This window comes from Zalophus californianus, chromosome 14, assembly GCF_009762305.2.
Source record: "Zalophus californianus isolate mZalCal1 chromosome 14, mZalCal1.pri.v2, whole genome shotgun sequence".
In the NCBI taxonomy this organism is placed as follows: domain Eukaryota; kingdom Metazoa; phylum Chordata; class Mammalia; order Carnivora; family Otariidae; genus Zalophus; species Zalophus californianus.
Window position 1 is genome coordinate 43,895,371 of NC_045608.1, and position 27,854 is coordinate 43,923,224.

The following is a 27,854-nucleotide window of genomic DNA, read 5'->3' on the forward strand; positions in this document are numbered from 1 at the left end:
CTTAAAAAAAAAAACAACCCATCTCACTGGGCTAAAATTATGATCCATATTTCAAAAGGCCTTTAACTGTTGAATAAATGTATTCCATTCAAAGTTCTCCCTTTTCAGCCTGCATTTTAATTAATTTTCTAAACTAAAATTAATTAGTCATTATCTTCAAAAATTTTAGATACTTGAATCATACGTAACTCTCTTAAATTAAGAGCAATTATCAGAATTCTTTAACAGTTCTTCCTAGATACGACTGCAAAACCTTAACTTTATCTGCCAATGCCCATTTTTAAGTATCTAGTAAATGGTAGATTTAGTACAGATTTTCAATTTACTAGCAAAACATGTGACGCAAAAATGGGTTAAAAAAAAACACTTATTAAAGATTATCCAGTACTTTCTACATACAGTATGAAAGTCAGCACTATAGAGATCTTTGTATGTAAAGTTTTAAGACTAAGAGCACAGTAATAAGAGAAAGGGATACCTGACTGGTCTCCTTTTATAGCAATGAAGAATGGCCACCAGTATTATTTTAGAGTAAGAATTCCTTTACTAGATAACTCAAGAAATAGCTTGGGGTTAAATGTTCATAGCAGCAATGTCCACAATAGCCAAGCTGTGGAAAGAGCCAAGATGCCCTTCAACAGACGAATGGATAAAGAAGATGTGGTCCATATATACAATGGAATATTACTCAGCCATCAGAAAGGATGAATACCCACCATTTGCATCGACATGGATGGGACTGGAGGAGATGATGCTAAGTGAAATAAGTCAAGCAGAGAAAGTCCGTTCTCATATGGTTTCACTTATTTGTGGAACATAAGGAATAGCATGGAGGACATTAGGAGAAGGAAGGGAAAAATGAAGGGGGGGGAATCGGAGGGAGAGATGAACCATGAGAGACTATGGACTCAGAGAAACAAACTGAGGGTTTTAGGGGGGATGGGGGATGGAATAGCACGATGATGGGTATTAAGCAGGGCACGTATTGCATGGAGCACTGGGTGTTATATGCAAACAATGAATCATGGAACACTACACCAAAAACTAATGATGTACTGTATGGTGACTAACATAATAAAATAAAAAAAGAAAGAAAGAAATAGCTTGGGGTTAACAAAGGGGGGCTCTAAGCTACAATTTCAGTTCAACAATTTAAAGAATGTAGCCAAACACCCCTAGAAGTCATAATCTGATGATTAAATCTAACTTTTGAAAGATTTTCAAACAACAACTGAAGCAAGAGGTTCTTGTTAAATCCAAAGTGATCCTCTGATAAAGGACATGCACCTACAAGATTCTCAAGAGGCAGGAGGTTTCAGAGAACCAATAATGGGAAAACAGAAGGAACTCCTTGACCATTGTCATAAGAAATTTCACTTCCCGCTTTTCTCAGATACCTGATTTGGGGCTAGCAAAGACACAAAAGAGGGAGGGCAGGGATTATATGGTATACAAGTAAGAGTTAAATCTAACACATTATTCAGGAAATACACAAATAAAAATCGATTTTCAAGTTTATGACCATGTGAACAAAACTTCCAAAACCTTGAACGAAGGATATGTAGTATGTCAAATGTGTGTGTATGTGTGCATAAGTATTTATAACCTATTCATTCCCAAACTGAACTTATAATATGTATACTGCTTACCTCTGTTAAAAAGATATAAATGTACTATAACTTACACTACAATAAACCCAAGAATGGGTATTTATTTTTTAATTTATTCTCTACTGTAAAAAAAAGACATAGAAAAAAAGTCTGAAATCCTACATACTCACTTTTGCCTTTAATCAACTCTGCCCCCTCAGTGCATCTCTCAATCCTATTTATCTATGTCTCTAAATTTGAAACTTAAAGTCTGACCAAAGTTTATCACTACTACATTAGAAAGGTCTCTATATAGGCTGTTGTGGTTCTGATTATTAAGCATAGTTCTTAGTTTTTGCACAAAAATACATAAAAACAAAAACATAAACATTAAAGAGCGGCTACTCATGAAAACATGTAACTTTCTTTAAATAGTGAAAGGTGTAAGCAGCAGCTTCGACTTTCACCATGGAGTTAGGCGTTTATAGATTCATAAAGTTCTTCAGATTTCTATTCAGGTACAGCCTCTCAGATTTATTTTAATAGCCTAAGATTTCTTTTGACTGCTTTTATTCTATAAAATGCAAACATAATCAGACTTTGGCTATCGGAAACAAATTTCTTAAGGATCCATGGAGAAAAATGACAAAGGGTAGAAAGCTAAATGAAAGAAACATACATTAATTTCCATGACATGTAAGCAAACCCGAATGAATAGAAATATTCTTACCTGGAAGGTTACCATCAGTTTCATCAGCACTAGGAAAACTAGCAACACTTGTAGAATCCGAAAGGTCCAAAAGTTTAGCACGCAATTGCTCAATATCACTCTCTTTGCTAGCCAATTGCATCTGAAGTTCATTCCTATGTGTACATTCTTCTACCAATTGCTATTTTTGAAAAATACCAAGATAATACCAAAAAATCAATATCAAATTTCTAATATTAAGAAACTGAGAATGGAACTATAAATGATAAAGAATCTAAAGTTGCTCTTACTAAAAAATTACTGTAAACTTCATGAGTGCTCACAACTACAGATTTTGATACAACTGTAAAAATGCAAGTTCTCTTCCTCAGTAATACATTGCTTGGGTAAACTCCTTGTCTCCCTGCTTTAAACAACTATTTTGTTTTTATTTTTTAAATACAAAGCAGCTGGGGCACCAGGGTAGCTCAGGTGGTTAAGCATCCAACTCTTGATTTCAGCTCAGGTCATGATCTCAGGGTCATGAGTTCAAGCCTGCATCAGGCTCTGTGCTGGGCATGGAGCCTGCTTAAGATTCTCTCTCTCTCCCTCTTCCTCTGCTGGGCCTGCCTCCCTCTCTCAAAATAAATAAATAAATATAAAGCATCAAAAAACAAACACCAAACACCTGTTAAAACAATAGGACATGCTTTTATGGCTCCAAATGAAATAGTTTAAAAGGTACAGAAAGCTTCTCAGGATGGTAAAAGCACAAATGATAGTGCTTGTATCCAAGTCAGTCTAGGTCCAGAGACTATGTTCTCAATTTTGTGTTATTAACAAGCCAGGAAATATAAAAAAATTAAGTTTGATATTTTGATTTCTGAAAAGTGAGTCCTGGTTAGAGAAAACAAAAAATCTACAATACTTCAAATCCTCTATCTCAACTATAGTTAATATTATCCTAGTCATATCTCTATTTCAGTCTAAAGCCAAAGAGGCAAACCCTTGGTTGTTTCTCAAAGCAGCATCTAATCAAGTAAATGTTAATGGGTAAATATTACTCAAATCATCACGGTTAACAGGTAACAGAGTATCTTTCTAGTTTTTCAAGATCACGGTTCATATTAGAGTAATAATGATCAAACTGTGGAGACTACAAACCTGAATATGCATTTTTATACTAAAAAAACTAGGTAAGATCAATAGATAATAGGTATAAATAGCAATGTCAAATTAAGAAAATAATCCTACACACACACACACACACACACACACACACACACACAAATCTTACCGCTTGCATGTCATTCAGTTCCTTCTGATGTTTCACTACCATCTGATTGAATTTCTCTCTTTCTTGGTTGAGTTCCAGTTGCAGCTTTCGATTTTCCTTTTCTTTCTTTCTCAAATCCTGTGTATTAGCTTTCTTTCTATCAATTTTAAAATCTTTCCGATTCATTATTTCTGCCAACTTGTTAACAGCCTATTAAAATATTAAAGTATTATTAATAAAGATCTATATTGTAGGGGCGGCTGGCTAAGCGTCTGCCTTCGGCTCAGGTCATGATCCCAGGGTCCTGGGATTGAGTCCCGCATCGGGCTCCTTGCTCAGCGGGGAGCCTGCCTCTCCCTCTCCTTCCCCTGCTCCCCCTGCTTGTGCTCTCTCACTCTGTCAAATAAATAAATAAAATCTTTAAAAAAAAAAAAGATCTATATTGTAGCCATCTAATTTAAATCTCCACTAAAATGTATTTTTTTTCCTTCAAAATCAGGAAGCAGGACTGTGTGAGAATACAAACCTAATGAAGGTTGGGACATGATAACTGGTAGCACGAGTAACTATTATTGTTTTATCTCGTTCAAATATATGAACCAAACAGGCCTGCAAAAATCCATTTATCATTCAACAATTATTCAGCACCTGTTATATCGTATGTAGGCACTTTGGCACTCGATATAAAAATAGAATATACAGGGGCGCCTGGGTTGCACAGTTGGTTGGGCCTCTGACTCTTGGTTTCGTCTCAGGTTGTGATCTCAGGGTCATAGGATAGAGCCCATGTTGAGGCTCTGCGTTCAGCGTGGAGTCTGCTTGAGATTCTCTCTCCCTCTGCCCCTCCTGCTCATGCTCTCTCAAATAAATGTATCTTAAAAAAAAAAATAGAATATACAGTTATGCCCCAAAGGCATCCTAGTCTGGTGGAGCAGCCAGACAAGCCAGCATTATAGTACAGTGCAATGAGTAAAAAGAAAAGAGGCAAGCAAGGATGCTGACTAAGACTTGGGAGGTCAGGGATGGCTTCCTGGTGTACTCGCATGTGTGTCCATATGTGCCTGGTGTACTCGCATGTGTGTCCATATGTGTTTCTTAAAAAGACAAACAGGAACTGGATAAGCAAAGAAGAAACAGTATTAAAGAGGGGAGTCATGGACAGCCAAGAATGGCATTACAGTCAGATGAAACAATACACAGGCAATAAGGCACAAGATAATTCTTTTCCTTTGGACAAGTAGAAAAGTAAGCAGACAGGGTACCGGACTAGGCCATACTGAGGCCCTTTTGAATGTGAGAGGGAACATAAATGTTAGTTGAGGCTAACCCCTTTTGCCAGAGGAAAGAATATATTCAAAATGAGACAGAAGACAGTTAAAAGCATGTGAAATTAAGCTACATAAACTAAAACATAAGTCACGCTTTTTTCTGCAATGATGTTAAAAAAAACAAAGATTTTTCCATTAAAATAGAAAAAAGCCTGAGCTACTATCATTTCCGTGTAGATTTGGTCCTATCTAGGAGGAGGAGCCCATAAATTTTTTAATGCAGTAAAAACTTATTTCATTGAACTCATAACGCGTATTCGTTTTTTTCTAATAGTAAATCTAACATATTTATTACAAGAAAAATCAAATACAGAAATATATTATCAAGAAAGTGAAAAAAGCCCTTGTAGTATCACCCATCAAAGAGCACCTCTGCTAAAGTCTCTTCTTTCAATCTGCTGGGTGTATATCCTTCTAAACTTTTCCCTATGTATATAAGCTGATTACAAATATATTTAAATTTAAAAACAGAATCATGCTATATATTCTATGCTGTGACTTGCTTTTTAAATTTGATATTATATCATATATAATGAGAAATATTTCCCCATGTCATTATGTATGTATCTATTTCATTTATTTTTAAAAAAAAATTTATTGGACCAGAGAGAGAGAAGCAGAGGGAGCTGCAGAGGGAGAGAGAGAAGCAGGCTCTCTCCACTGAGCAGGGAGCCTGACGTGGGACTTGATCCCAGGACCCTGGGATCATGACCCGAGACGAAGGCAGACACTTAACCGACTGAGCCATCCAGGTGCCCCTATTTCATTTATTATTTATTTATTTTATTTTTTATTATGTTATGTTAATCACCATACATTACATCATTTGTTTTTGATGTAGTGTTCCATGATTCATTGTTTGCCTATAACACCCAGTGCTCCATAGTACGTGCTCTCTTTAATACCCATCACCAGGCTAACCCATCCCCCCACCCTCCTCCCCTCTAGAACCCCCAGTTTTTTTTCTCAGAGTTCACAGTCTCTCAAGGGTCGTCTCCCCCTCCAATTTCCCCCCTTCATTCTTCCCTTCCTGCTATCTTTTTTTTTTTTTAACATATAATGTATTATTAGTTTCAGAGGTACAGGTCTGTGACTGAACAGTCTTACACAATTCACAGCGCTCACCCTACCTAGCACATACCTTCCCCAATGTCTATCACCCAGCCACCCATCCCTCCCACCTCCAACCACTCCAGCAACCCTCAGTTTGTTTCCTGAGATTAAGAATTCCTCATATCAGTGAGGTCATATGATACATGTCTTTCTCTGATTGACCTGTTTCGCTCAGCATAATACCCTCCAACTCCATCCACGTCGTTGCAAATGGCAAGATTTCATTTCTTTTGATGGCTGCATAATATTCCATTGTATATATATACCACTTCTTTATCCATTCATCTTTTGATGGACATCTAGGCTCTTTCCATAGTTTGGCTCTTGTGGACATTGCTGCTATAAACATCGGGGTGCATGTACCTCTTCGGATCCCTACATTTGTATCTTTGGGGGAAATACCCAATAGTGCAATTGCTGGATCGTATGGTAGCTCTATTATCAACTTTTTGAGGAACCTCCATACTGTTTTCCAGAGTGGTTGCACCAGCTTGCATTCCCACCAACAGTGTAGGAGGGTTCCCCTTTCTCCGCATCCCCACCAACATCTGTCATTTCCTGACTTGTTAATTTTAGCCATTCTGACTGGTGTTGAGGTGGTATCTCATTGAGGTTTTGATTTGGATTTCCCTGATGCCGAGTGATGTTGAGCACTTTTTCATGTGTCTGTTGGCCATTTGGATGTCTTCTTTGGAAAAATGTCCATGTCTTCTGCCCATTTGATTGGATTATTTGTTCTTTGGGTGTTGAGTTTGATAAGATCTTTATAGATTTTGGATACTAGACCTTTATCTGATATGTCCTTTGCAAATATCTTCTCCCATTCTGTCGGTTGTCTTTTGGTTTTGTGGACTGTTTCTTTTGCTGTGCAAAAGCTTTTTATCTTGATGAAGTCCCAATAGTTCATTTTTGCTCTTGCTTCCCTTGCCTTTGGAGATGTTTCTAGGAAGAAGTTGCTGCGGCTGAGGTCGAAGAGATTGCTGCTTGTGTTCTCCTTTAGGATTTTGATGGACTCTTATCTCACATTTAGGTCTTTCAACCATTTTGAGTCTATTTTTGTGTGTGGTGTAAGGAAATGGTCCAGTTTCATTCTTCTGCATGTGGCTGTCCAATTTTCCCAACACCATTTGTTGAAGAGACTGTCTTTTTTCCATTGGACATTCTTTCCTGCTTTGTCGAAGCTTAGTTGACCATAGAGTTGAGGGTCCATTTCTGGGCTCCCTATTCTGTTCCATTGATCTGTGTGTCTGTTTTTGTGCCAGGACCATACTGTATTGATGATGACAGCTTTGTAATAGAGCTTTAAGTCCAGAATTGTGATGCCACCAGTTTTGCTTTTCTTTTTCAACATTCCTCTGGCTATTCGGGGTCTTTCTGGTTCCATACAAATTTTAGGATTTGTTCCATTTCTTTGAAAAAAGCGGATGGTATTTTGATAGGGATTGCACTGAATGTGTAGACTGCTGTAGGTAGCACTGACATCTTCCCAATATTTGTTCTTCCAACCCATGAGCATGGAACGTTTGTCCATTTCTTTGTGTCTTCCTCAATTTATTTCAGGAGTATTTTACAGTCTTCTGAGTACAGATTCTTTGCCTCTTTGGTTAGATTTATGCCTGGGAATCTTATGGTTTTGGGTGCAATTGTAAACGGGATTGGCTCCTTAATTTCTCTTTCTTCTGTCTTGTTGTTGGTGTATAGGAATGCCACTGATTTCTGTGCATTGATTTTATATCCTGCCCCTTTACTGAATTCCTGTATGAGTTCTAGCAGTTTTGGGGTGGAATCTTTTGGGTTTTCCACATAAAGTATCATATCATCTGCAAACAGTGAGAGTTTGACTTCTTCTTTGCTGATTTGGATGCCTTTGATTTCTTTTTGTTGTCTGATTGCTGTGGCTAGGACTTCTAATACTATGTTGAATAGCAGTGGTGATAGCGGACATCCCTGCTGTGTTCCTGACCTTAGGGGGAAAGCTCTGTTTCTCCCCATTGAGAATGATATCCGCTGTGGGTTTTTCATAGATGACTTTTAGGATATTGAGGTATGTACCCTCTATCCCTATACTCTGAAGAGTTTTGATCAAGAAATGATGCTGTACTTTGTCAAATGCTTTTTTTTTTAAGATTTTTTTTTATTTATTTGAGAGAGAGAGAGAATGAGAGATAGAGAGCACGAGAGGGAAGAGGGTCAGAGGGAGAAGCAGACTCCCTGCTGAGCAGGGAGCCCGATACAGAACTCGATTCTGGGACTCCAGGATCATGACCTGAGCCGAAGGCAGTCACTTAACCAACTTGAGCCACCCAGGCGCCCTCAAATACTTTTTCTGCATCTATTGAGAGGATCATATGATTCTTGATCTTTCTTTTATTAATGTATTGTATCACACTGATTGATTTGCGGATGTTGAACCAACCTTGCAGCCCTGGGATAAATCCCACTTGGTCGTGGTGAATAATCCTTTTAATGTACTGTTGGATCCTATTGGCTAGTATTTTGGTGAGAATTTTTGCATCCATGTTTATCAATGATATTGGTCTGTAATTCTCCTTTTTGATGGGGTCTTTGTCTGGTTTTGGGATCAAGGTAATGGTGGCCTCATAAAACGTGTTTGGAAGTTTTCCTTCCATTTCTATTTTTTGGAACAGTTTCAGAAGGATAGATATTAATTCTTCTTTAAATGTTTGGTAGAATTCCTCTGGGAAGCCATCTGGCCCTGGACTTTTGTTTGTTGGGAGATTTTTGATGACTGCTTCAATTTCCTTAGTGGTTATAGGTCTGTTCAGGTTTTCTATTCTTCCTGGTTCAGTTTTGGTAGCTGATACATCTTTCAAAGTTATTTTTTTTTTAGTTTTCCTTTTTTTTTTGAATTTTTCTTTTTCCCTTTTTCAACCAACATCTTATCAATCCCTTTTTTAAAAAATCTTTTTAATTTTTCATTTCTAGAGTCATATTCTATCCCTTCATAGTAGTTAACCTTATTTTTGGTATATATACGTAAGTTGTTCTCTCTTTAAAATTTTGGGATACAGTTTCTTCTAACAGACCAAAATATACCCTAAATCTCTAGTGTATGGCTTTGTTCTAGTCTCCTGCCTGATCACATTCTCTCCGTTTTTTTTTAAATCCTCTTCTTCCTTTTTACAACCAACTTGTATCATTTCCTTTTATAAAATCTTTTATAATTTCCATCTTTACAGTCATATTCCATCCCTTCATCATATTAACCCTTATTTTTGTACATATATAAGTTTTTCTTTCCTTAAAATTTTGGGAGGCACTTTCTTCTAACAGACCAAAATACGTCCAAAATCTAGTGTGTGGCACTGATCTATGCACCAGCCTGACCATATTTGATCATATTCTGTTTTTTTGTTTGTTTGTTTTTATCTTTTTCTTTTTTCTTTCTTTCCCTTTCTTTTCCCCCGGTTTCAGGTCTCTTCTGATTTGTTTAGTGTATATTTTCTGGGACGTTGTTACCTTGTTAGCATTTTGTTCTCTCATTCATCTATTCTCCTCTTCACAAAATGACAAGACGGAAAAAATCACCTCAAAAAAAAAAAAAAAAGAACAAGAGGCAGTACCAACTGCCAGGGACCTAATCAATATGGACATTAGTAAGATGTCCAAACTAGAGATCAGAATGATGATTTTAAAGATACTAGCTGGGCTTGAAAAAAGCATGGAAGATATTAGAGAAACCCTTTCTGGAGAAATAAAAGAACTAAAATCTAACCCACTCGAAATCAAGAAGGCTATTAATGAGGTGCAATCAAAAATGGATGCTCTAACTGCTAGGATAAATGAGGCAGAAGAGAGAATTAGTGATATCAAAGACCAAATGATGGAAAATAAAGAAGCTGAGAAAAAGAGAGATAAACAGCTACTGGATCATGAGGGCAGAATTCGAGAGATAAATGATACCATAAGACAAAACAATATTATAATAATTGGGATCCCAGAAGAAGAAGGAAGAGAGAGAGGGGCAGAAGGTATATTGGAGCAAATTATAGCAGAGAACTTCCCTAATTTGGGGAAGGAAACAGGGATAAAAATCCAAGAGGCACAGAGAACCTCCCTCAAAATCAATAAAAATAGGTCAACACCCCGACATCTAATAGTAAAACTTACAAGTCTCAGAGACAAAGAGAAAATCCTGAAAGCAGCTCGGGAGAAGAGGTCTGTAACCTACAATGGTAGAAACATTAGATTGGCAACAGACCTATCCACAGAGACTTGGCAGGCCAGAAAGGATTGGCATGATATATTCAGAACTCTAAATGAGAAAAATCTGCAGCCAAGAATACTATATCCAGCTAGGCTGTCATTGAAAATAGAAGGAGAGATAAAAAGCTTCCAGGACAAACAAAAACTAAAGGAATTTGGAAACACGAAACCAGCCCTACAAGAAATATTCAAAGGGGTCCTCTAAGCAAAGAGAGAGCCTAAAAGTAACATAGACCAGAAAGGAACACAGACAATATACAGTAACAGTCACTTTACAGGCAATACAATGGCACTAAATTAATATCTTTCAATAGTTACGCTGAATGTAAATGGACTCAATGCCCCAATCAAAAGACACAGGCTATCAGATTGTTTAAAAAAAACCTAGACCCATTGATATGCTGTCTGCAAGAGACTCATTTTAGACCCAAAGACACCCCCAGATTGAAAGTGAGGGGGTGGAAAAACATTTACCATGCTAATGGACACCAAAAGAAAGCTGGGTGGTAATCCTTATATCAGACAAATTAGATATTAAATCAAAGACTGTAATAAGAGATGAGGAAGGACACTATATCATACTTAAAGGGTCCGTCCAACAAGAAGATCTAACAATTGTAAGTATCTATGCACCTAACATGGGAGCAGCCAATTATATAAGCCAATTAATAACAAAAGCAAAGAAACACATCGACAACAATATAATAATAGTGGGGGACTTTAACACCCCCTGACTGAAATGGACAGATCATCTAAGCAAAATATCAACAAGGAAATAAAGACTTTAAATGACACACTGGACCAAATGGACTTCACAGATATATTCAGAACATTCCATCCCAAAGCAACGGAATACATACTCTTCTCAGTGCCCAAGGAACATTCTCCAGAATAGATCACATCCTAGGTCACAAATCAGGTCTCAACCGGTACCAAAAGACTGGGATCATCCCCTGCATATTTTCAGACCACAATGCTTTGAAACTAGAACTCAATCACAAGAGGAAAGTCGGAAAGAACTCACATACTTGGAGGCTAAAGAGCATCCGACTAAAGAATGAATGGGTCAACCAGGAAATTAAAGAAGAATTAAAGAAAATTCATGGAAACAAATGAAAATGAAAACACAACTGTTCAAAATCTTTGGGATGCAGCAAAGGCAGTCCTAAGAGGAAAGTATATAGCAATACAAGCCTTTCTCAAGGAACAAGAAAGGTCTCAAATACACAACCTAACCCTACATCTAAAGGAGCTGGAGAAAGAACAGCAAATAAAGCCTAAATCCCACAGGAAAAGAGAAATAATAAAGATCAGAGCAGAAATCAATGAAATAGAAACCAAAAGAACAGTAGAACAGATCAACAAAACTAGGAGCTGGATCTTTGAAAGAATTAACAAGATTGATAAATCCCTGGCCGGACTTAATCAAAAAGAAAAGAGAAATGACCCAAATAAATAAAATCATGAATGAAAGAGGAAAGATCACAACAAATACCAAAGAAATACAAACAATTCTAAGAACATATTATGAGCAACTATATGCCAGCAAGTTAGATAATGTGGAAGAAGTGGATGCATTCCTAGAGATGTACCAACTATTTCATTTATTTTTAATGACTCCTTCGCATTGCATGGATGTATTATGATTTGTTAATACTAGGCTGATAGGTGGTTGGGTTAAATTTACTTTTTTTCTTTCAACTTAAGTTGTTTTGGACTCCAGAAACTTGAATTTTTGTGTAATAAACATCAATCTTTTTTTCTTCATGGTCTCTGAATTTAAAGGTAAGTAGAACTTCCACTGAAGGACTTTCAACAGATATTAAGTATATTTTTGAAAGATTAATCTGGTTGCAACATGAAAAATTGCTGAAAAGGACAGTAGTTAAGTGGTAAAGAAGCTATTATAATCATTTAAATAAAAAAGTAAAACATATTGGGATGCCTGGGTGGCTCAGTCTGTTAAGCGTCTGCCTTCGGCTCAGGTCATGATTCCAGGGTCCTAAGATTGAGTCTGGCGTCAGGCTCCTAGCTCAGCGGTGAGCCTGTATTTCCCCCTGCCTGCTGCTCCCCCGGCTTATTCATGCTCTCTCTCTCTCTTTGGCGAATAAACAAAACAAACAAAAAAGGTAAAAAATATTTATTTTACCAAAAAAATCAACTGAGGTATGCAATACCTTATGAAAATTTAAACTACTGGATAACTTAGTAAAATGATAAGACATCAAGTTTTAGTGTAAAAATCTGATCTAGCTGCATCATTAAATACACAGCAAAATGATACAGCCACCCCTATAGTTTCTTATTTATTCCCAGTTCTTCTCTTTTGGCTTTAGTCAAGTGTTTTCTCTTCATTAAGTTTTCCTTTGTCAAATACAGGTCTTCTGGACAATCCAAAATATGTTCTTACTAGTCAAATGATTAGACGATCTACTTTTTTGTTTGTTTGTTTCAAGATTTTATTTAAATTCTAGTTAGTTAACATACAGTGCAATATTAATTTCAGGAGTAGAATTTGGTGATTCATCACTTACCTATAACACCCAGTGCTCATCACAAGTGTCCTCCTTAATGCCTGTTACCCATTTAGCCCACCCTCCCACCTCCTCTTCAGCAACCCTAAGTTTGTTCTCTATATTTAAGAGTCTCTCTTAGGGTTTGTGTCCCTCTCTTTTTTTTCCCTTCCCCTATATTCATTTGCTTCGTTTCTTAAATTCCACATATCAGTGAAATCATACGGTATTTGTCTTTCTCTGACTGACTTATTTCGCTTAGCATAATACATTGCAGTTCTATCCCTGTGGTCGCAAATGGTAAGATTTCATTCTTTTTTTTATTGGCTGAGTACTATTCCATATCTATCTATCTATCTATATCACATCTTTTTTCTTAACTCAATTGAAATCCAATTTCCTGAAAGTCTTTTATATTTAATGAAGAAAGAATATAACATTATTTGTTCCAATGAAAAGTTTGAACATTATAACCTAAGTTTTAAGAAAAAGTACACAGAAAACAAATAATAACTTCTGAATATATGATATTCAAATACAAACATGGAAAAGGCTGAGAGAGTATGTATACCTGCGTTTTAAGGGTTCTTTCTGTATTGATATTCTTTTCAAAGGCAGCCTTAAGATTACTGATCTCCTCCTCCTTCTTCAATTTATATTCTGTTAATAAATTATATAGTGTTATTATATGATATTAAATTGTGTTCCAAATTAACATGTTCTTAATTATTCAAATTAGTATACACTACATAATTTTTAGTAGCTTCATTAAGATAATTCTTTTTTGTTCAGCTTTACTGAGGTAAAACTGACAAATAAATTTGTAAGATACTTAAGCTGTACAACATGATGATTTGATACATGTATTCATTACGAAAGGATTCTCCCATCGAGTTAATGAACACATTCATCATCTCACATATTTACCAATTTTGGGGATGAGAACATTTAAGTTCTACAAAGATAATTCTTAAGGCTACAGAAGTTATTTAACATATGAAAACAAATATTTCAAAAACTTAACACACAATATAAGTATCTCAAGATTTATCTCTGAACTTGATTAAACATTATGATTAAAAAAGAAAAAAACAAATAACCTTACGTACCTTCCTCTGCCCTCCTCGTTTTATCAGTTAGCTCTTCATTTTCTTTTCTTAATAATTCAATATCTTTGGTTAACATGCTGTTTGTTTCTTCAAGCTTAACAAAACACACAAAGGTTTAAGTTACATTCACTTCGCTAGTCTTGTATTTAAAACAGTAACCTTAAAAAAAAAAACAACTCTGCATTCTCCATAGATGTGGACAAGTCAGACACTGCTTTATTATAAAAACACCTGGTTTCTGGTTTAACATATGTGGATATACTTATCTTAAAATATATTTCATTTAACCTTCGTAAGAATCTTGTGGAATAGGTATTCTTTCTTTTTTTTTTTTTAAAGTAAACTACCCCCAATGTGGGACTCAAACTCACAACCCCAAGATCAAGAGTTGCATGCTGTACTGATTGAGCCAGCCAGGCACCCTGGTATTACTTCTATTTTATAGATGAAGAATCTGAGGTTTAAGGAAGTAACATAAATTGCCAAGACCATGTAACTTCTTAGTGGCAAAGCTAAGATTCAAACCCAAGACTACTTATACCAGAGCACTTGATGACTTCAAAAGAAAAATCTAACTCCCCTTTCAATCCCCATGATATATACAGACAATAGTATTTCAGGAATAGGTAATCATAGTACTGGTTTTCTAGAATTAATTTGTAGATATCCATAAAGAATTTCTCAGCCCTAAATAGTTTCTCTGAGTTTTACAGAATTCTGGCCACAAAGTCAGTTGCAATGTATTAAGAAAATACAACAAATGAATTTAACCCAAGCATTTCTTCACATAAAATAAGTTAAGATCTATAGCCAGAAAGAGAAAAAACACATTACACTGAATAAGAATTTCAGTCATTAACAATGGTTTTGGATTATATAAACTATTTTATACATAAGTATAGACTGACCACTGTGTATAAATAAAGTCAAAGTAAATACACATGCACACATACCCTAAAACTTTAAGATGTGACCTATTTTGATTTAGATAAATTTCAGTCTAAAACTTACCTGACAATCACACTTACCCGACTAACAGTATGATCTTTATCTGTAATCTCTTGTCTATTTCTGGAAGCAGCTTTCTTGCTTTCTTGGGTTAATTCAAAATACTGTTCTTCCAGCAGCCCTCGAGCCAACTGCTCAGACTCAGCTTTTGTTTCTGCTAGATCCAACTGAGTAGCAAGAGTTTCCCTGCAATAGATTTATAAGAGAAATGAAGACAACTATATTTAAACAATAAGAAGTATTTTATTGCTTAAAATAAAATCCATTATTTGAATCCAAAGCAAAAATTCTATAAAAGTAATAAATTTCACCTGTAACACTTTGAAAAACTATAAAAGAACTCTTTAAACCTGTACCTGCTGTTATGCTTAACTAAGAAAAGGTGGTAAAGCAATGGCAAGCAGTCTACTTTTGAAAAGGAACTTGTTCCTTTTCCTACAATGGAAGGTAGCATGGGACAGAGGAAAAGTAATAGGCTTGTAAACCAGGAGGCCAGACCTTGACCCTTATCCCTGTCCTTCACTAAGTGGGTAAGGACATTGTGAAAATTTCTTACATTTCCTGGGGCTCAAAGAAATCAAATCTGTAGAATGAGAGAGTTAAACTAAATGATTTTTGAGGTCCCTTTCAGTTCTGAAACGTAATGAGATTATGACGACTTATAAATAGATTTGTAACCACTATAAACTATTCTAGAAATGTTCCTTGGGAATTATACTTCAAAGCTTTTTGGAATTGACATTCAGACCAGGACCAGATCATTCCAATTTGACTGCTCTTCCTAAAGAACTTCTGTTCAATAAGCTATCTGAGTCATAACTGTATCTCCCCTATATATGGTAGGTGCTCAATAAATGTTTGCTAAGTGAATGAGTGAAGGACTTCTATCTATTTTTTACTAAGGGAATAATACAAATGAAATGTTCTGTCTCAAACCTAAGGAGGGAAACATATACTAACTACAAAAAAAACACCCAAAAAACCAAAAAAACTCATTCATTTGTCCAACAAACATGTACCTAAATGGTTACTATGTGCCAAACACTGTTGTCTGAATTAAGACATACAGGAGTAACAGAGTCTCTGCCCTGAGGAAGCACATATTAGCGGGGTGAAACAGGCAATTAAAAAAAAATGAACAAGTAATATATAGCATGCCACAGAGAACACAATAAAACAAAAAAGGTGGAAGAGGCTGTGAATGTGATATTTTACACAGGGTGATCAAGGAGGCCTCTTCTGCTAAGACATGTGAGAAGAGATAGGAAGGAAGTAAGGGAGTGAGCTATGCAGGTATCTGAAAATACAATAAGGTGGAAGAAAACATCTAATAACAAATGCCCTAAGTTTGTCTGAAAGAAGCTAATGCCAGTGAAGTGAGAGATGAAGGAAAGTTGTGAGAAATGTATTAAGAGAAGTGGGGAGAGAGAACAGACCTTGTAAAGGCTTTCTAAGACAGTATAGGGAACTTTGGCTTTTACTCTTGAGTATTCTGTTTTAAAAAGATCATTCTGGCTGCAGTATTAAGATCAGACTGTTGGGGGACAATGGCAGAAGGATATCACTAGGACACTAATGAAAGTTCCAAAACTGGAGATGGTGGCAGTATGGATCAGGCTGGGAAATGGTACAAGTGGTGAGAACTGATCAGATTCTGGATATACTTTTAAATTACAGCTAGGAAGATTTATTAATGGACTGCACAGACAGTATAAGGAAAAAAAAGAAGTCTAGGATAATTTCAAGGTTTTTTATTTAAACAACTGGAAACAAGAGAATTGCTAATACTGAAATGGGGAAAACAGGGAGGAACAGGTTGGCAAGGTAAGGGAATCAGGAATTTTTTCTGGACATGTTAAAAATGAGATGCTTATTAAACACTCAAGTGGAGTCAAGCAGACGGCTGGACATACAAGTCTGGAATTCAGGGGAGAATGTGCTTGTACACTGATGCTATTTAAAGCCATGAGGCTGGATGAGAACAAGGAAAGAATGATCCCCTGGGCCCTTCAAACTTTAAAGGTCTCAGAGAGGGGAAGGGACAAAGGAGCAAAGGAGGTTAAGAGTAGCTAGTTCAATAAGAAAAAAATACCATTTGGTGTCACAGAAGCCAAATGAAGAAATTTTGTCAAGAGAGAGTAATCAACGATGTCAACTGCTACTGTTAAATGAGATAAGGACTGAGAACTGACTACTGTCTTTAACTATTAGGAACTCATCAGTAACCTTGAGAAGGGTTATTTTGGTAGTGTGATGAGTGGAAAAAGTCTGGATTGAGCTAGAGAGAGAAAGGGAGAAGAGGACCTGAATATAAATGGTATGTCACCTTTCAAAGAAGTTTGCTACAAAAGGAAGCAGAAAAAAGGACAGTAGCTGGAAGTAAAATGCACTTAAAAGATGGTTATTTTTTATAGAAATGTTTACCTGTATGTTTACGTAACAGTGAGAATGACTATACAAAGGAAAAAAATGGACACAGGAAAGGTGAGGATTCCTGGAGTCATATTCTTAAGTAGGCAGAAAGGTATGGGATCGAGGTAGTTAAAAGCACATTTTGTTCATTGACATCAGTCAGAAGGAAGGCAGGGTTTACAGCTACAGAGGCAGATAGGTTAGTAGCTGTGAGGGTGGGACAGAGTACTTCTAGGAAGCAAGGCCATTGGTTGAGTGTGAGGATGAGGACAGGCTGCTGAAGATCTGAGGAGAAAGGAGAAGATACAAAACAGCGGTCTCGAAGTGTAGGGAAGTTAGTACATTAGGAAAAGAGAGGAAGTACTGCCAATGTTAAGTCTGTGATGCTAGGGGTAGTTCTGAGCTATTATATCACAAGGGCTGGAGACTGATAACATATTCTTACCTGGGCTTCCTGCTTTTATCCAAATCAGATAAATGTATCTAAGTTATATATTAAAATGCCAGAAAACCTATTTGTCCCAAATTATAGTTCTATCCCTGGCTATGCAACTGTGCAAGAGAAAGGAAGAACAATGAGATGGTTCAGGGTAAAACTCTGCAACTATAACCATCCAGACTTCCTTCACAACTCTCCATAAATTAAAGACCTGTCTTTACTGATGCCTATGGCCAATCCGTCACCTTTATTCTCCTGTCTCCTTAATGAAATCAATTTATGAACCACTCGTTTTTCTTCTAGGATATAAGATTATAAGCAGGAGCTTTGTTCTTGTTCACTGCTGTATTCAAAATACCCAGAAGTCTCCAGCCCACAGAAAGTGCTCAGAAATTTTTGTTTCAATCAATGAATAGATGTGCAACTTTTCCCACTATGATTTCCTTCCCATGTCTCATTTAAATATGTTCAAATTTCTGCTATCTTTAAAAAGAAATGGCTCTCTTTCAACTTCTCCTCCAGCTACTGCTCTATCTCCTTGCCTCAGTAACCACATTTCTTGAATTTTTTAATTTAATGAGGATTTACTGACCATCTACTGTGTTCTAGGTACAATTCCAGATGCTATCCATATAGCACTGAAACAGAGTAAAGGACAAAACACTTAAAAATTCCTTCACTGAACTTAAGTTCTAGCAGAAAGAAAAACAGTAAGTAAAAGAAGTCAGCAAGTTCTATAATATATTGGGAAGGGATAAGGGCCACAGAGAAAAGTAAAATAGGTTAAGGAAGTACTAAACTGAGCAGCAAGGTAATGGGGTGGGGGATGTTTGCACAATTTTAAGAAGGATATCCAGGGAAGGCCCCTCTGAGATGACATTTAGACCTAGACCTTAAGAGGGTGAAGGAGCATGCCATGTGGATACTCAGAGGAAAATGTTCCAGGAAGAGGGGAGGGCAAGTCCAGAAGCCCTGAGGCAGAAGAGTAACTGACCAGTTTGTTGAACTGTAAGGAGGTAAATGTGGCTACTGTCTACACTTGGTCTCCACTTCTAGCCTTACCATTCATGTCTCAATCCACTTTAGTATCCATTCTCATTACCATTTAGGAACTGTTCTCAACAAGATAACTAACAACCTTAAACATAATGGACTTTTTTTTACTGGACCTTTCTGAGTATTTGGCACTTTAAATCACTTGTCTTCTTTGAAGTATTCTATCCCCCTAGCTTTTGTGATCTTACTCTACTTTTCTCCTTATCTCAATGGTGACTTATTTTCCCTTCCTCTGCCCTTTCTTTAGAAGTATAGGCACTAGTAGTCTATCGTCAGCCTTTATGTCTTCTCATCCTACACTAGGGGTTACAACTTGTTACCTAAGAGGGTCAAATGAGTCCATCTCCATCTCCCTCCAGACATAAAATTAAAATAAATTTGGGCCAACATTTTACATAAAAATTCAGATTTCTGGCTTCTCTTGAAAAACCAGACCTTGAAATACTGGATCAGTGTTACCATGTAGCAGCAAGTGGTTAGAATTGAGATGAATTCTTCAGTCTGTTATATGATACTCACAACTCACACAATGAACACACCCAACTAGCTTCAAATCAGTTACATGTATGGTACCATAGGTTCATGAGTTTATAAACTCTGATATACACAATCACCTTAACAAATCTCATCTATCTCTGTTTTAGTATATAATGACTGTCAAATCAGCTTCAAGTCCTTATCTTTTTCTCTGAGCTCTGAAGCAATTTCAGAACCATTTCTCTTTGACAACCCATAGGCACCGTAAACTCAACAGGTCTGAAATGGAAAAAATCTTGTCTCCCCTCATTTCACAAACTTGGCATTCCTTAACTCCTTAACCAGTGCTACCATCAACCCAACTGCCCTGGTCAGGAACTTGAGAATCCACCTGAAATTTTCCCCAACTTTTATCCCCACACTCCCAAATCTACAAGTCCTATTGCTTCTACTTCCTCTTTTTCCCATGTACTCGCCTCTCCTTTTACTGTCAACTTCCACTATAATTTTACATTTAGATTTTCCAATGGCTACATAATTCAACTTCCTGTATCTACCAGTTTTGCCTCCAATCCATTCTCTACTCTAAAGAATAAAGCTTTCTAAGACACCACCTTGTCAATCTCTAGCACTTTGTCATAGACAACTACCTTAATTATATTTGTCTCCTGACTAGATTCTGAAGTACTTGAGGGTAAGAACCATAACTTACTAATAATTATATCACTGGCATGAAGCACAGTACTTAGCACACTAGTGGTGATATGTTTCTTTTAAATAGATCAAACAAGGGCAAACATATCAACCCTATAGAACAATAGTATGTAGAGGATTGGGTGCCCTCTTCACAGTGAATGCACACAACATGGGATTGCATATTACACTGCAGACACCATACAAATGATAGGTAATAGACTAATAGGGGTCTGTCACTCTCACAGAGACTAACCAGGAAATGTACCTTTGCTCCTACCTTAGACTCCACTAAATATATTAAAGATCTAAGCACTGAGTGTCCATGGTTGCTAACAACACAAAGAAGTAACCAGACAAAAAAAAAAAAAAAAAAGAAGTAACCAGACAGTACAAGGTTATGTATGAGGTAGTCTTCACCCCTCTAAAATCAGATTTGAATGTGACTAAGACTCCCAGTTAGGGATGTCCAATAAAGCTTTCTATGAGGATAGAAATGTTCTGTATACGTGTGCTGTCAAATATGGTAAACACTAGCCAAATATGACTGTTGAGCACCTAAAATTTAAAATTTAGTTTAAAAACTAAATTTTAAACTTCACTTAAATAAATTAAATAAATTAAAGTTCAAATTTAAATGGCTACATAAGACCAGGGGCTACCATACTGGATAACACAGTTGTAGATTTAACCACAGATTTGCAGGAAACACAGGACAAAAATGTCCAACTAACTGTGGAAATGGAATCAATAAAATCAGTACAACTGAGGAAAACTATACAAGAAAAATGATCCAGTTCCGTCAACAAATAAGTGTCAGGATAGTGATTATTCAGTGGTGGGGAGGGAAGAAGGCATAATCCAGAGGGGGAATACAGTGGGCTTTTAAAGTGGATAGCAAGATTCTGTCTCTTTCATGGGTGGTAATTATAATGATATTTGTCATATAATTCATAAAACTGTGCATGTTAAAATAGTTAATGTATTTCTTTGTTTCAGCAATAAAATGGTTAAATTTTTAAAATTTCTATATGGAAAGAGAACATAAAAATGTCAGAAAACTAGTTCTAATGTCTGTTCCACCTAGCTATAAGAAGTTGTTACACTTAAATAGCTTTAGGTCTTCTTCTAAGGCCCTAAGCAGATATGCAATGGAACTTAACCTGCCTAATAATACTAAGAGGGAGATCCTAAATAACTTTACCTAGCATAAAATAATGACTTGCAAGTACAGTATGAAATATTTACATACAAATAGATGTTTAAAGATTGAGAGACCCCTGAAAACAATTTACTATCAGTTTAGTGAATCTCTATACAATTGCCACAGCGTTACTGTATGACATTTTCACCATAAAGAGAAAAATTAGTCTAAATTTAGTTTGATTTGTTCTGAATTAGCCTAATAAGATTTGCTATACCATTCCCATCAGAATAATGGCACATCTACTCCCTATTTTTAAACTTAAAGAATGCTATGTTGTAATAGCGATTCTTGTTGTAAAGAAAAATGGATGAACATACTTCTCACTTTGTAGCTCTTGTATTTTCTTTAAGTATTCTCTGTTTTTTTCTTCAATTTCTTCCTTAAGTTCCTTTACCTGGGTTTTATAAAGTGTCTGCAAAGTAAGTGATTAGAAGAAATAAGTGTTTATGAGGAGTTTAAAAAGTTTGGTAGCTCCTTATAAAGTTAAACAACATACAATCCAACAATTCTACTCCCAAGTATTTACCCAAGACAAATGCAAGCATATATCCACACAAAATCTTATATATGAATTTTCACTGCAGCATTATTCCAAATTGTAAACAACCAGAGGTTCATCAACAGATGAATTTTAAAAATTGTGGAGTATCCATACTAAACAATAAAAAGGAATGAAGTATTGATACAAATGACATGATACACCTAAAAAATATTTTGCTGAGTAAAATATGCTATGAGTAAGCATTAGATCCATATTGTGTTAAGATGCTGTGATTACAGAATAAACTTCTAGTTCCACAGTCTTTTTTGTAAACTATCCTTTTTCATATAAAAGATAAGGGAGAAAAAATATTAAGGACCAGCAAATAGCTGTGAAGAATTACTTTTATACTGTAAACTTATTTATCCCTCTAAGAAATAGCACTCCTCTAGGGGAAAAATACAAATATTTCAATGGGCATGTAAATAAAAGAGGTACTAGATGATTACTCTGTGAAAGTATATGGACAAGAAAGTGTGCATGATATTATAGACCATTCTGCAGAAGTCAGTACTATAACACTTTGAACAGTTAAGGTTAATCTCTACCCAGGGAAAGATTTTTTTAACAATATTGATTTTTTTAAAAAATTTAAAAACATATTTCATTGATAGTCTAACAAGCCAAGAAAAAAATAGGCAAAAAATAGAAAGTCACCATGTTTATTAGGAGATCAGCAGAGTACAGCATGAAGCTCTGAACACGTGAAAGTTCTGTAGAGCTCTACTAGTGTTCAGATTCTTTATTTAGGAAATCATTATTTCCAATATTGTTCACTTGATTTCTAGGGCATGTTCACCAGCACAACTCAAACTCTCTCATTTAAGTGCACTAAGACTTGTAGGAAAAGCAGCTGCTAGTGTTCACAGTAATGGAGAAGCTAGGTAAATGTTAAGTTGAAATGGTGGAGTATAAACTTGGCAACCAAAAGAAACAAAAAATGCAGAGGCTTCAATAACATCTCAAAGCACTGGCTATAAATGTTAAAGTGGTAGTGAAAATAACCTGCCTTGCAGCCAGTAAGAGAATGACTTCTATGGAGAAAAAAGCAAAATAGATGCATGAAGTGCATACAGAGAGCTAAAACAAGACCAAAGCTTTTGAGCATTAACTATACCTATAACTGTATGCAGTTACACCTACAAATGTAATGTGCATACATGAACCATGCATGAAAATACTGATACTCCAACCACCCAAGCTTGCTACCAGGCAAACAAAACCCTTAACGAAGTCTTACACATAGCTTTAGTTTGATGGCAGTTCTAGAAATATTTCACAGAAATGGTCATTTCTTTACAACTTACACAGACCATGAACTCAGATTCAGAAATGAAATGTAGAGATGGGGATATGAAAAGGGGGAGAAAACTACTTCACGGTCATTTGGAAAAAAGTCAGAGTTCACATTAAAAATCTTAATACTTTGTTTTAAGCCAAGTGTTAAAAATGATTCTTACCGAGAAATACTGCTCAGCTTCAAGCTGATCTTGGAGCTCCCGCATCTGTCCTTCATTTCCTCTATACTGTCTTCAGGTAAAAGAGAAAACCGTAAATGAATGCTATTTACCCTGGGCTTTATATTATTCTTTATTTATTAAAGTTGCTAAAAATAAAAAGGTATTCTAAAATGACCTTTGTTTTTAAAAATCATATTTCATTACACATTATTACTTTATTATATTTGATCGGGTCATGCTGTCTGGTTCCATTTTGCTCCTTATAAAATGATATTGTGCAAAGCAGAGGGAACTGTTTTCCACTGAATGTGACTTTCAGGAGAATATTAATTGTGGATTAATCCAAGTTGCAAAAATAAAAATGATACTTTTTTTGGTAAGTTTTAATAGAGAAAAGCATTCTTAAAATACATTTTATTTTTATTTTATTTTTTTGAAGATTTTATTTATTTGTCAGAAAGAGAGAGAGGGCATAAGCAGGGGGAGCTGCAGGCAGAGAGAGAAGCAGACTCCTCACTGAGCAAGGAGCCCAATGCAAGACTTGATCCCAGAACCCTGAGATCATGACCCAAGCCGAAGGCAGTTTAGTCGACTGAGTCACCCAGGTGTCCTTTAGGGATACATTTTAAATATCTTATGTAGTAAAGTAAGCAAATAAAAAGAGGGGACATGAAAATATTTAATAAATATTAAGAATATTATACATGCAGGTGCCTAGGTGGCTCAGTTGGTTAAGCGACTGCCTTCGGCTCAGGTCATGATCCTGGAGTCCCGGGATCGAGTCCCGGGATCGAGTCCCGCATCGGGCTCCCTGCTGAGCAGGGAGTCTGCTTCTCCCTCTGACCCTCCCCCCTCTCCTGCTCTATCTCATTCTTGCTCTCAGATAAATAAATATTTTAAAAAAAGAATATTATACATGCTATACATTATATATACATATAATACTATACATGATGGCCAATAAAGCATGGGGGTGGGCCTGGAAATGAAAAACCAGGTAAGAAACAAGAAAGGAGGCAAGAACAATAACTGACAAAGGAGGAGGAACACAGACACATCTACATATATATGTAATACACACATGAACACAATTCACATAGAAACAGAAAAGACAGTTATCTGTTATCTGACAATGCAACCCACAAACATACACACTCAAGGATAAACAATTCTGTCTGCATCTCCTAGATTTTCATATTAGATAGTAATAGCTTTGTATTTTCAGCATCTACCAAGCCATATGGTTGATAAAAGAACATAACAGATGTTTACTGAATGCTGAGTGGAAGTTATTTTGGGAGAAAACTATGAAACACATTATGTGAAAATGATGGATCTAAAAGGGGGAAAAATTTCGCCAATATAAATCCAACAAAACAAAAACTGATAATTTTATTCAAGAATTATTATGCTGTAAATGAAGGTGGCAAATGAAGATATTGTAACATAATCTAGAGGAAATAAAAACACATGACTTGGCATAAGATACACTCATCTTTGACATTAAATTTCTGAAGCATGTCTTTATACAAATTCTGAAAGCACAAACAACACCTTGCTTTGTCTCTACTTCAAGTAAGTGAACACATCACATCTCAGAGTAGAAGAAAAAAGGTACTTTGCGTTCTGAGATGAACCAAAGAAACAAAACAACACAAATACAGGGTCATCATGTCTAACTCTAGTTTCTAAAATAAAGAAACACTGAACATTTCCCATAAGGTACTGAATCCTATCCCTGATTTTTGTAATTCTAGTGTGAAGAAACACGACTTGTGGGTATGAAGTCAGATGACAAAACTGTAGCTTTCAGTTTAACAGTAAAGTCAGTAAGTAGCCTTGATGATCTCCTTTTTTCTCCTCTCAAAGATCTCTACTTTTTATTTACTAAGGCTCCCTTGCAAACCTTTGTTAAGTAAATTCTTTCATTTCTAAATGAATTTTCCTTTCACAAACTCCAAATACATTATTTCCACACACATAAAATATCAAACATAAGCAAATGCAGAACACAAAAAAGAAAAACGTTATTTTTGAGGCTTACTTTGTAAGCTGAGCTAATTCAAATTCTAATAATCTCTTTGCTTCCAATAAAGTATTTATTTCCTGTTTCATGTGCTTTTCTAGACCTTTTAAATTGTCTGCTTCAAATGCTTGAGTCTTCAATTCATTCTGTAACAACAGTCGCTTGTTTGATTCCTGCTCCAGTTGAAGGGATAGATTCTTAACCTATGAATGAGAAAAGTAATTGGGATCTTATATCTCACTATTTATTTGTTTATTTAGAGAGACTTATTTATTCATTTGAGAGAGAGAGAGAGAACGCGGAGGATGCAGGGGGCAAAGGGAGAGAGGTAATTTTATCAATACTTTGGTCTCCAAGTTTCCCAGGACCACTCAGTATGTCTGTTCTCTGGTTATATCAAGTCCTTTTTTGTCCTTCCCTTCCCTATCTTCTCTTGTTAACCACTCTTTTATTATCCTCATCACTGATAATGTTCCCTTTACCAACTCTGGCTTCTGACTCTCAAACTATCAACCTTTGAGGTCCCACCCAACCTTTAAATAACGGTAGAATCTCATCACTCCTTTAAAGAAGTCTTTCCTGATTATTCTGGTCTTCTCTCTCTCCCTTCTCTAACTTATATATGTGAATTGATTATTTTAAATCTTATAAGTGATTTCTAAAATACATATAATAAAACACAAGAATATAATATCATTTTATCTTTTTATTTACTGCTTTCTAAAAGTGTACCCTGTGCTTTCTATCAATCTAAACCATTCAAGACTCTGTGGTTTAACATTTTTCTTAAAATCTAAGAGCAATTGCTCCTCTCTGGGATAACGGGGTAACTTTACAATAAAGGTTGTTTTTCTTTTTTAAAAAAGCAGATGGTCATGGGCGCCTGGGTGGCTCAGTCGGTTAAGCGTCTGCCTTCGGCTCAGGTCATGATCCTGGGGTCCTGGAAGTGAGTCCTGCTTTGGGCTTCCTGCTCAGCAGGGAGTCTGCTTCTCCTCTCCCTCTGCTCCTTCCCTCTGCTTGTGCTCTCTCTCATGTGTGTACTCTCTCTCTCTCAGAATAAATAAATAAAATCTTGAAAAAAAAAAAGCAGATGGTCAGATTCTTCAGGGGAGGATCTATAACACTTCTACAGAGTTGTACTGTCATAGTGCAAAATGGCATAGAACCTACAGTGTGAATGTTCACTAACTATTTGTGGATGAAAATCCTAGGAGGTAAGGGTATAGCGGTGACCTTACAGCAGTGAACACATATACATACAGGTTATTTTATTCAAATCTCCTCTACGCTGTTTAAATTTCAGATAATGACTTTTCAGTCATAACTTATAATTGTTTCTTTTATAAGACGAACAAAACCAGTAATATTTTTCTTACTTCATCCTCCATCCTTTCTTTATTTTCAGTCAAATGCTCGAGCTTCTGCTGAGATTGTTTCAGATCAACATCTAGCATTGAACACTGTTTCTCAATCTGAACAACTCTATTTTCAGCCTTCTCTCTAGCTTCTCTCTCTTCCTTCAGCTTTTTTTCCATTTCTGTGAAAAAAAAAAAAAAGAGAGTTACAAACATACATACTTTCATTTTCAAGGGCTGTATAAGACAAATTGGTGCCAAAAATCCCTACTGTTTTTATCCTGGGATTCTAACAGAGCTATTCACTATACAAGTCCTAAGGTTATCTGAATTATTTGTATAGTAGGATCTCTAAAGGAAGGGAGTTATAAAATAAAGTAATAAAATCTTCTAAATCCAGCCCATGCCCAATGATATGAGAGATTTTTCAGTGCCATTTTCAGACCAGAAGATGAAAATATAGCTGGGAAAAAAGTGAACTAATAAGAAAAATGGGGATAGTTCAGATAAAAGCAGAAAAATAAGGCTGTGATTATTAATCTATACCTTGCACTGTTCCAGAACAGTAGACTTAAGGCCGATAGGAATTCTAATTTATGCATCTCAGATAACAAGATTCCATGGTAGTATACCTACTTTAATCATTACCAGAACTTACTAGTCTACAGTAAGGCTCCTTTTTTGAGATATGGTAACTAAGGTTCTGAGAGGTTAACTTTTCCAAGGTCTTGCAACTAGTAAGCTGCACCAAATGACTCAAACTTGAGTCTGCTTTTCCATCCTCAGAGACTGCCCTCTAGGTGACAAAATAGAAACCAATAGAACTTCCTCATCTTTCCCCCCAAACCTACAAACTTAGCCACACCAATAATCATCACCTCTTAATTCCTGTCTCTAATCAAACATAAATCTATCCAGTTCTGTTCTGGACTTTGTTTCTTCAATTATTTCATCTCTTCTCTGCCTCAACAATTTCCTGCTCCCAACTGAATCATTCTCATCAACATAATAATCTAATTTATTATCTCCCCTCCTAAAATATCCTCTACTGATCTCATATCCCTTCTCGGCTACCATCCATCTCTGTGCACAAACTTCTGAAAGGGCTATCTACATTTGTCTCCAGTGCCTCATCTACTATTCATTTATTACTTTCCATTTCTTCTATCTCCAGCATTCTGCTGAAACTGCTTCGTATGATAAGCAATGACGTCCATCTTGTAAAATGCAGAGGACACACAACATTCATGTCTTCATCTTTACTGACCTTAACAAAATTCAATATATTGAACAACTTCCTCATTTTTTTCAATATTCTTCGAGTTCTAATACCATAC

General features: G+C 36.0%; 1 protein-coding gene across 4 annotated transcripts in view; it reads right to left on the reverse strand.

Moving 5' to 3' along the window:
* ROCK1 (Rho associated coiled-coil containing protein kinase 1) overlaps positions 1–27,854 on the reverse strand; it is a 153,021-nt gene that overhangs the window by 11,786 nt on the left and 113,381 nt on the right. For all 4 annotated transcript variants that reach the window (XM_027575480.1, XM_027575479.1, XM_027575478.1 and 1 more), the window contains 9 exons: positions 26,539–26,699; positions 25,181–25,365; positions 23,137–23,206; positions 21,453–21,547; positions 14,872–15,037; positions 13,844–13,937; positions 13,306–13,394; positions 3,575–3,763; positions 2,320–2,479 (listed from right to left, as the gene is read on the reverse strand). In XM_027575480.1, coding sequence (XP_027431281.1) covers positions 2,320–2,479; positions 3,575–3,763; positions 13,306–13,394; positions 13,844–13,937; positions 14,872–15,037; positions 21,453–21,547; positions 23,137–23,206; positions 25,181–25,365; positions 26,539–26,699 — 1,209 coding nt within the window. The remainder of the gene's footprint in view (positions 1–2,319; positions 2,480–3,574; positions 3,764–13,305; positions 13,395–13,843; positions 13,938–14,871; positions 15,038–21,452; positions 21,548–23,136; positions 23,207–25,180; positions 25,366–26,538; positions 26,700–27,854) is intronic.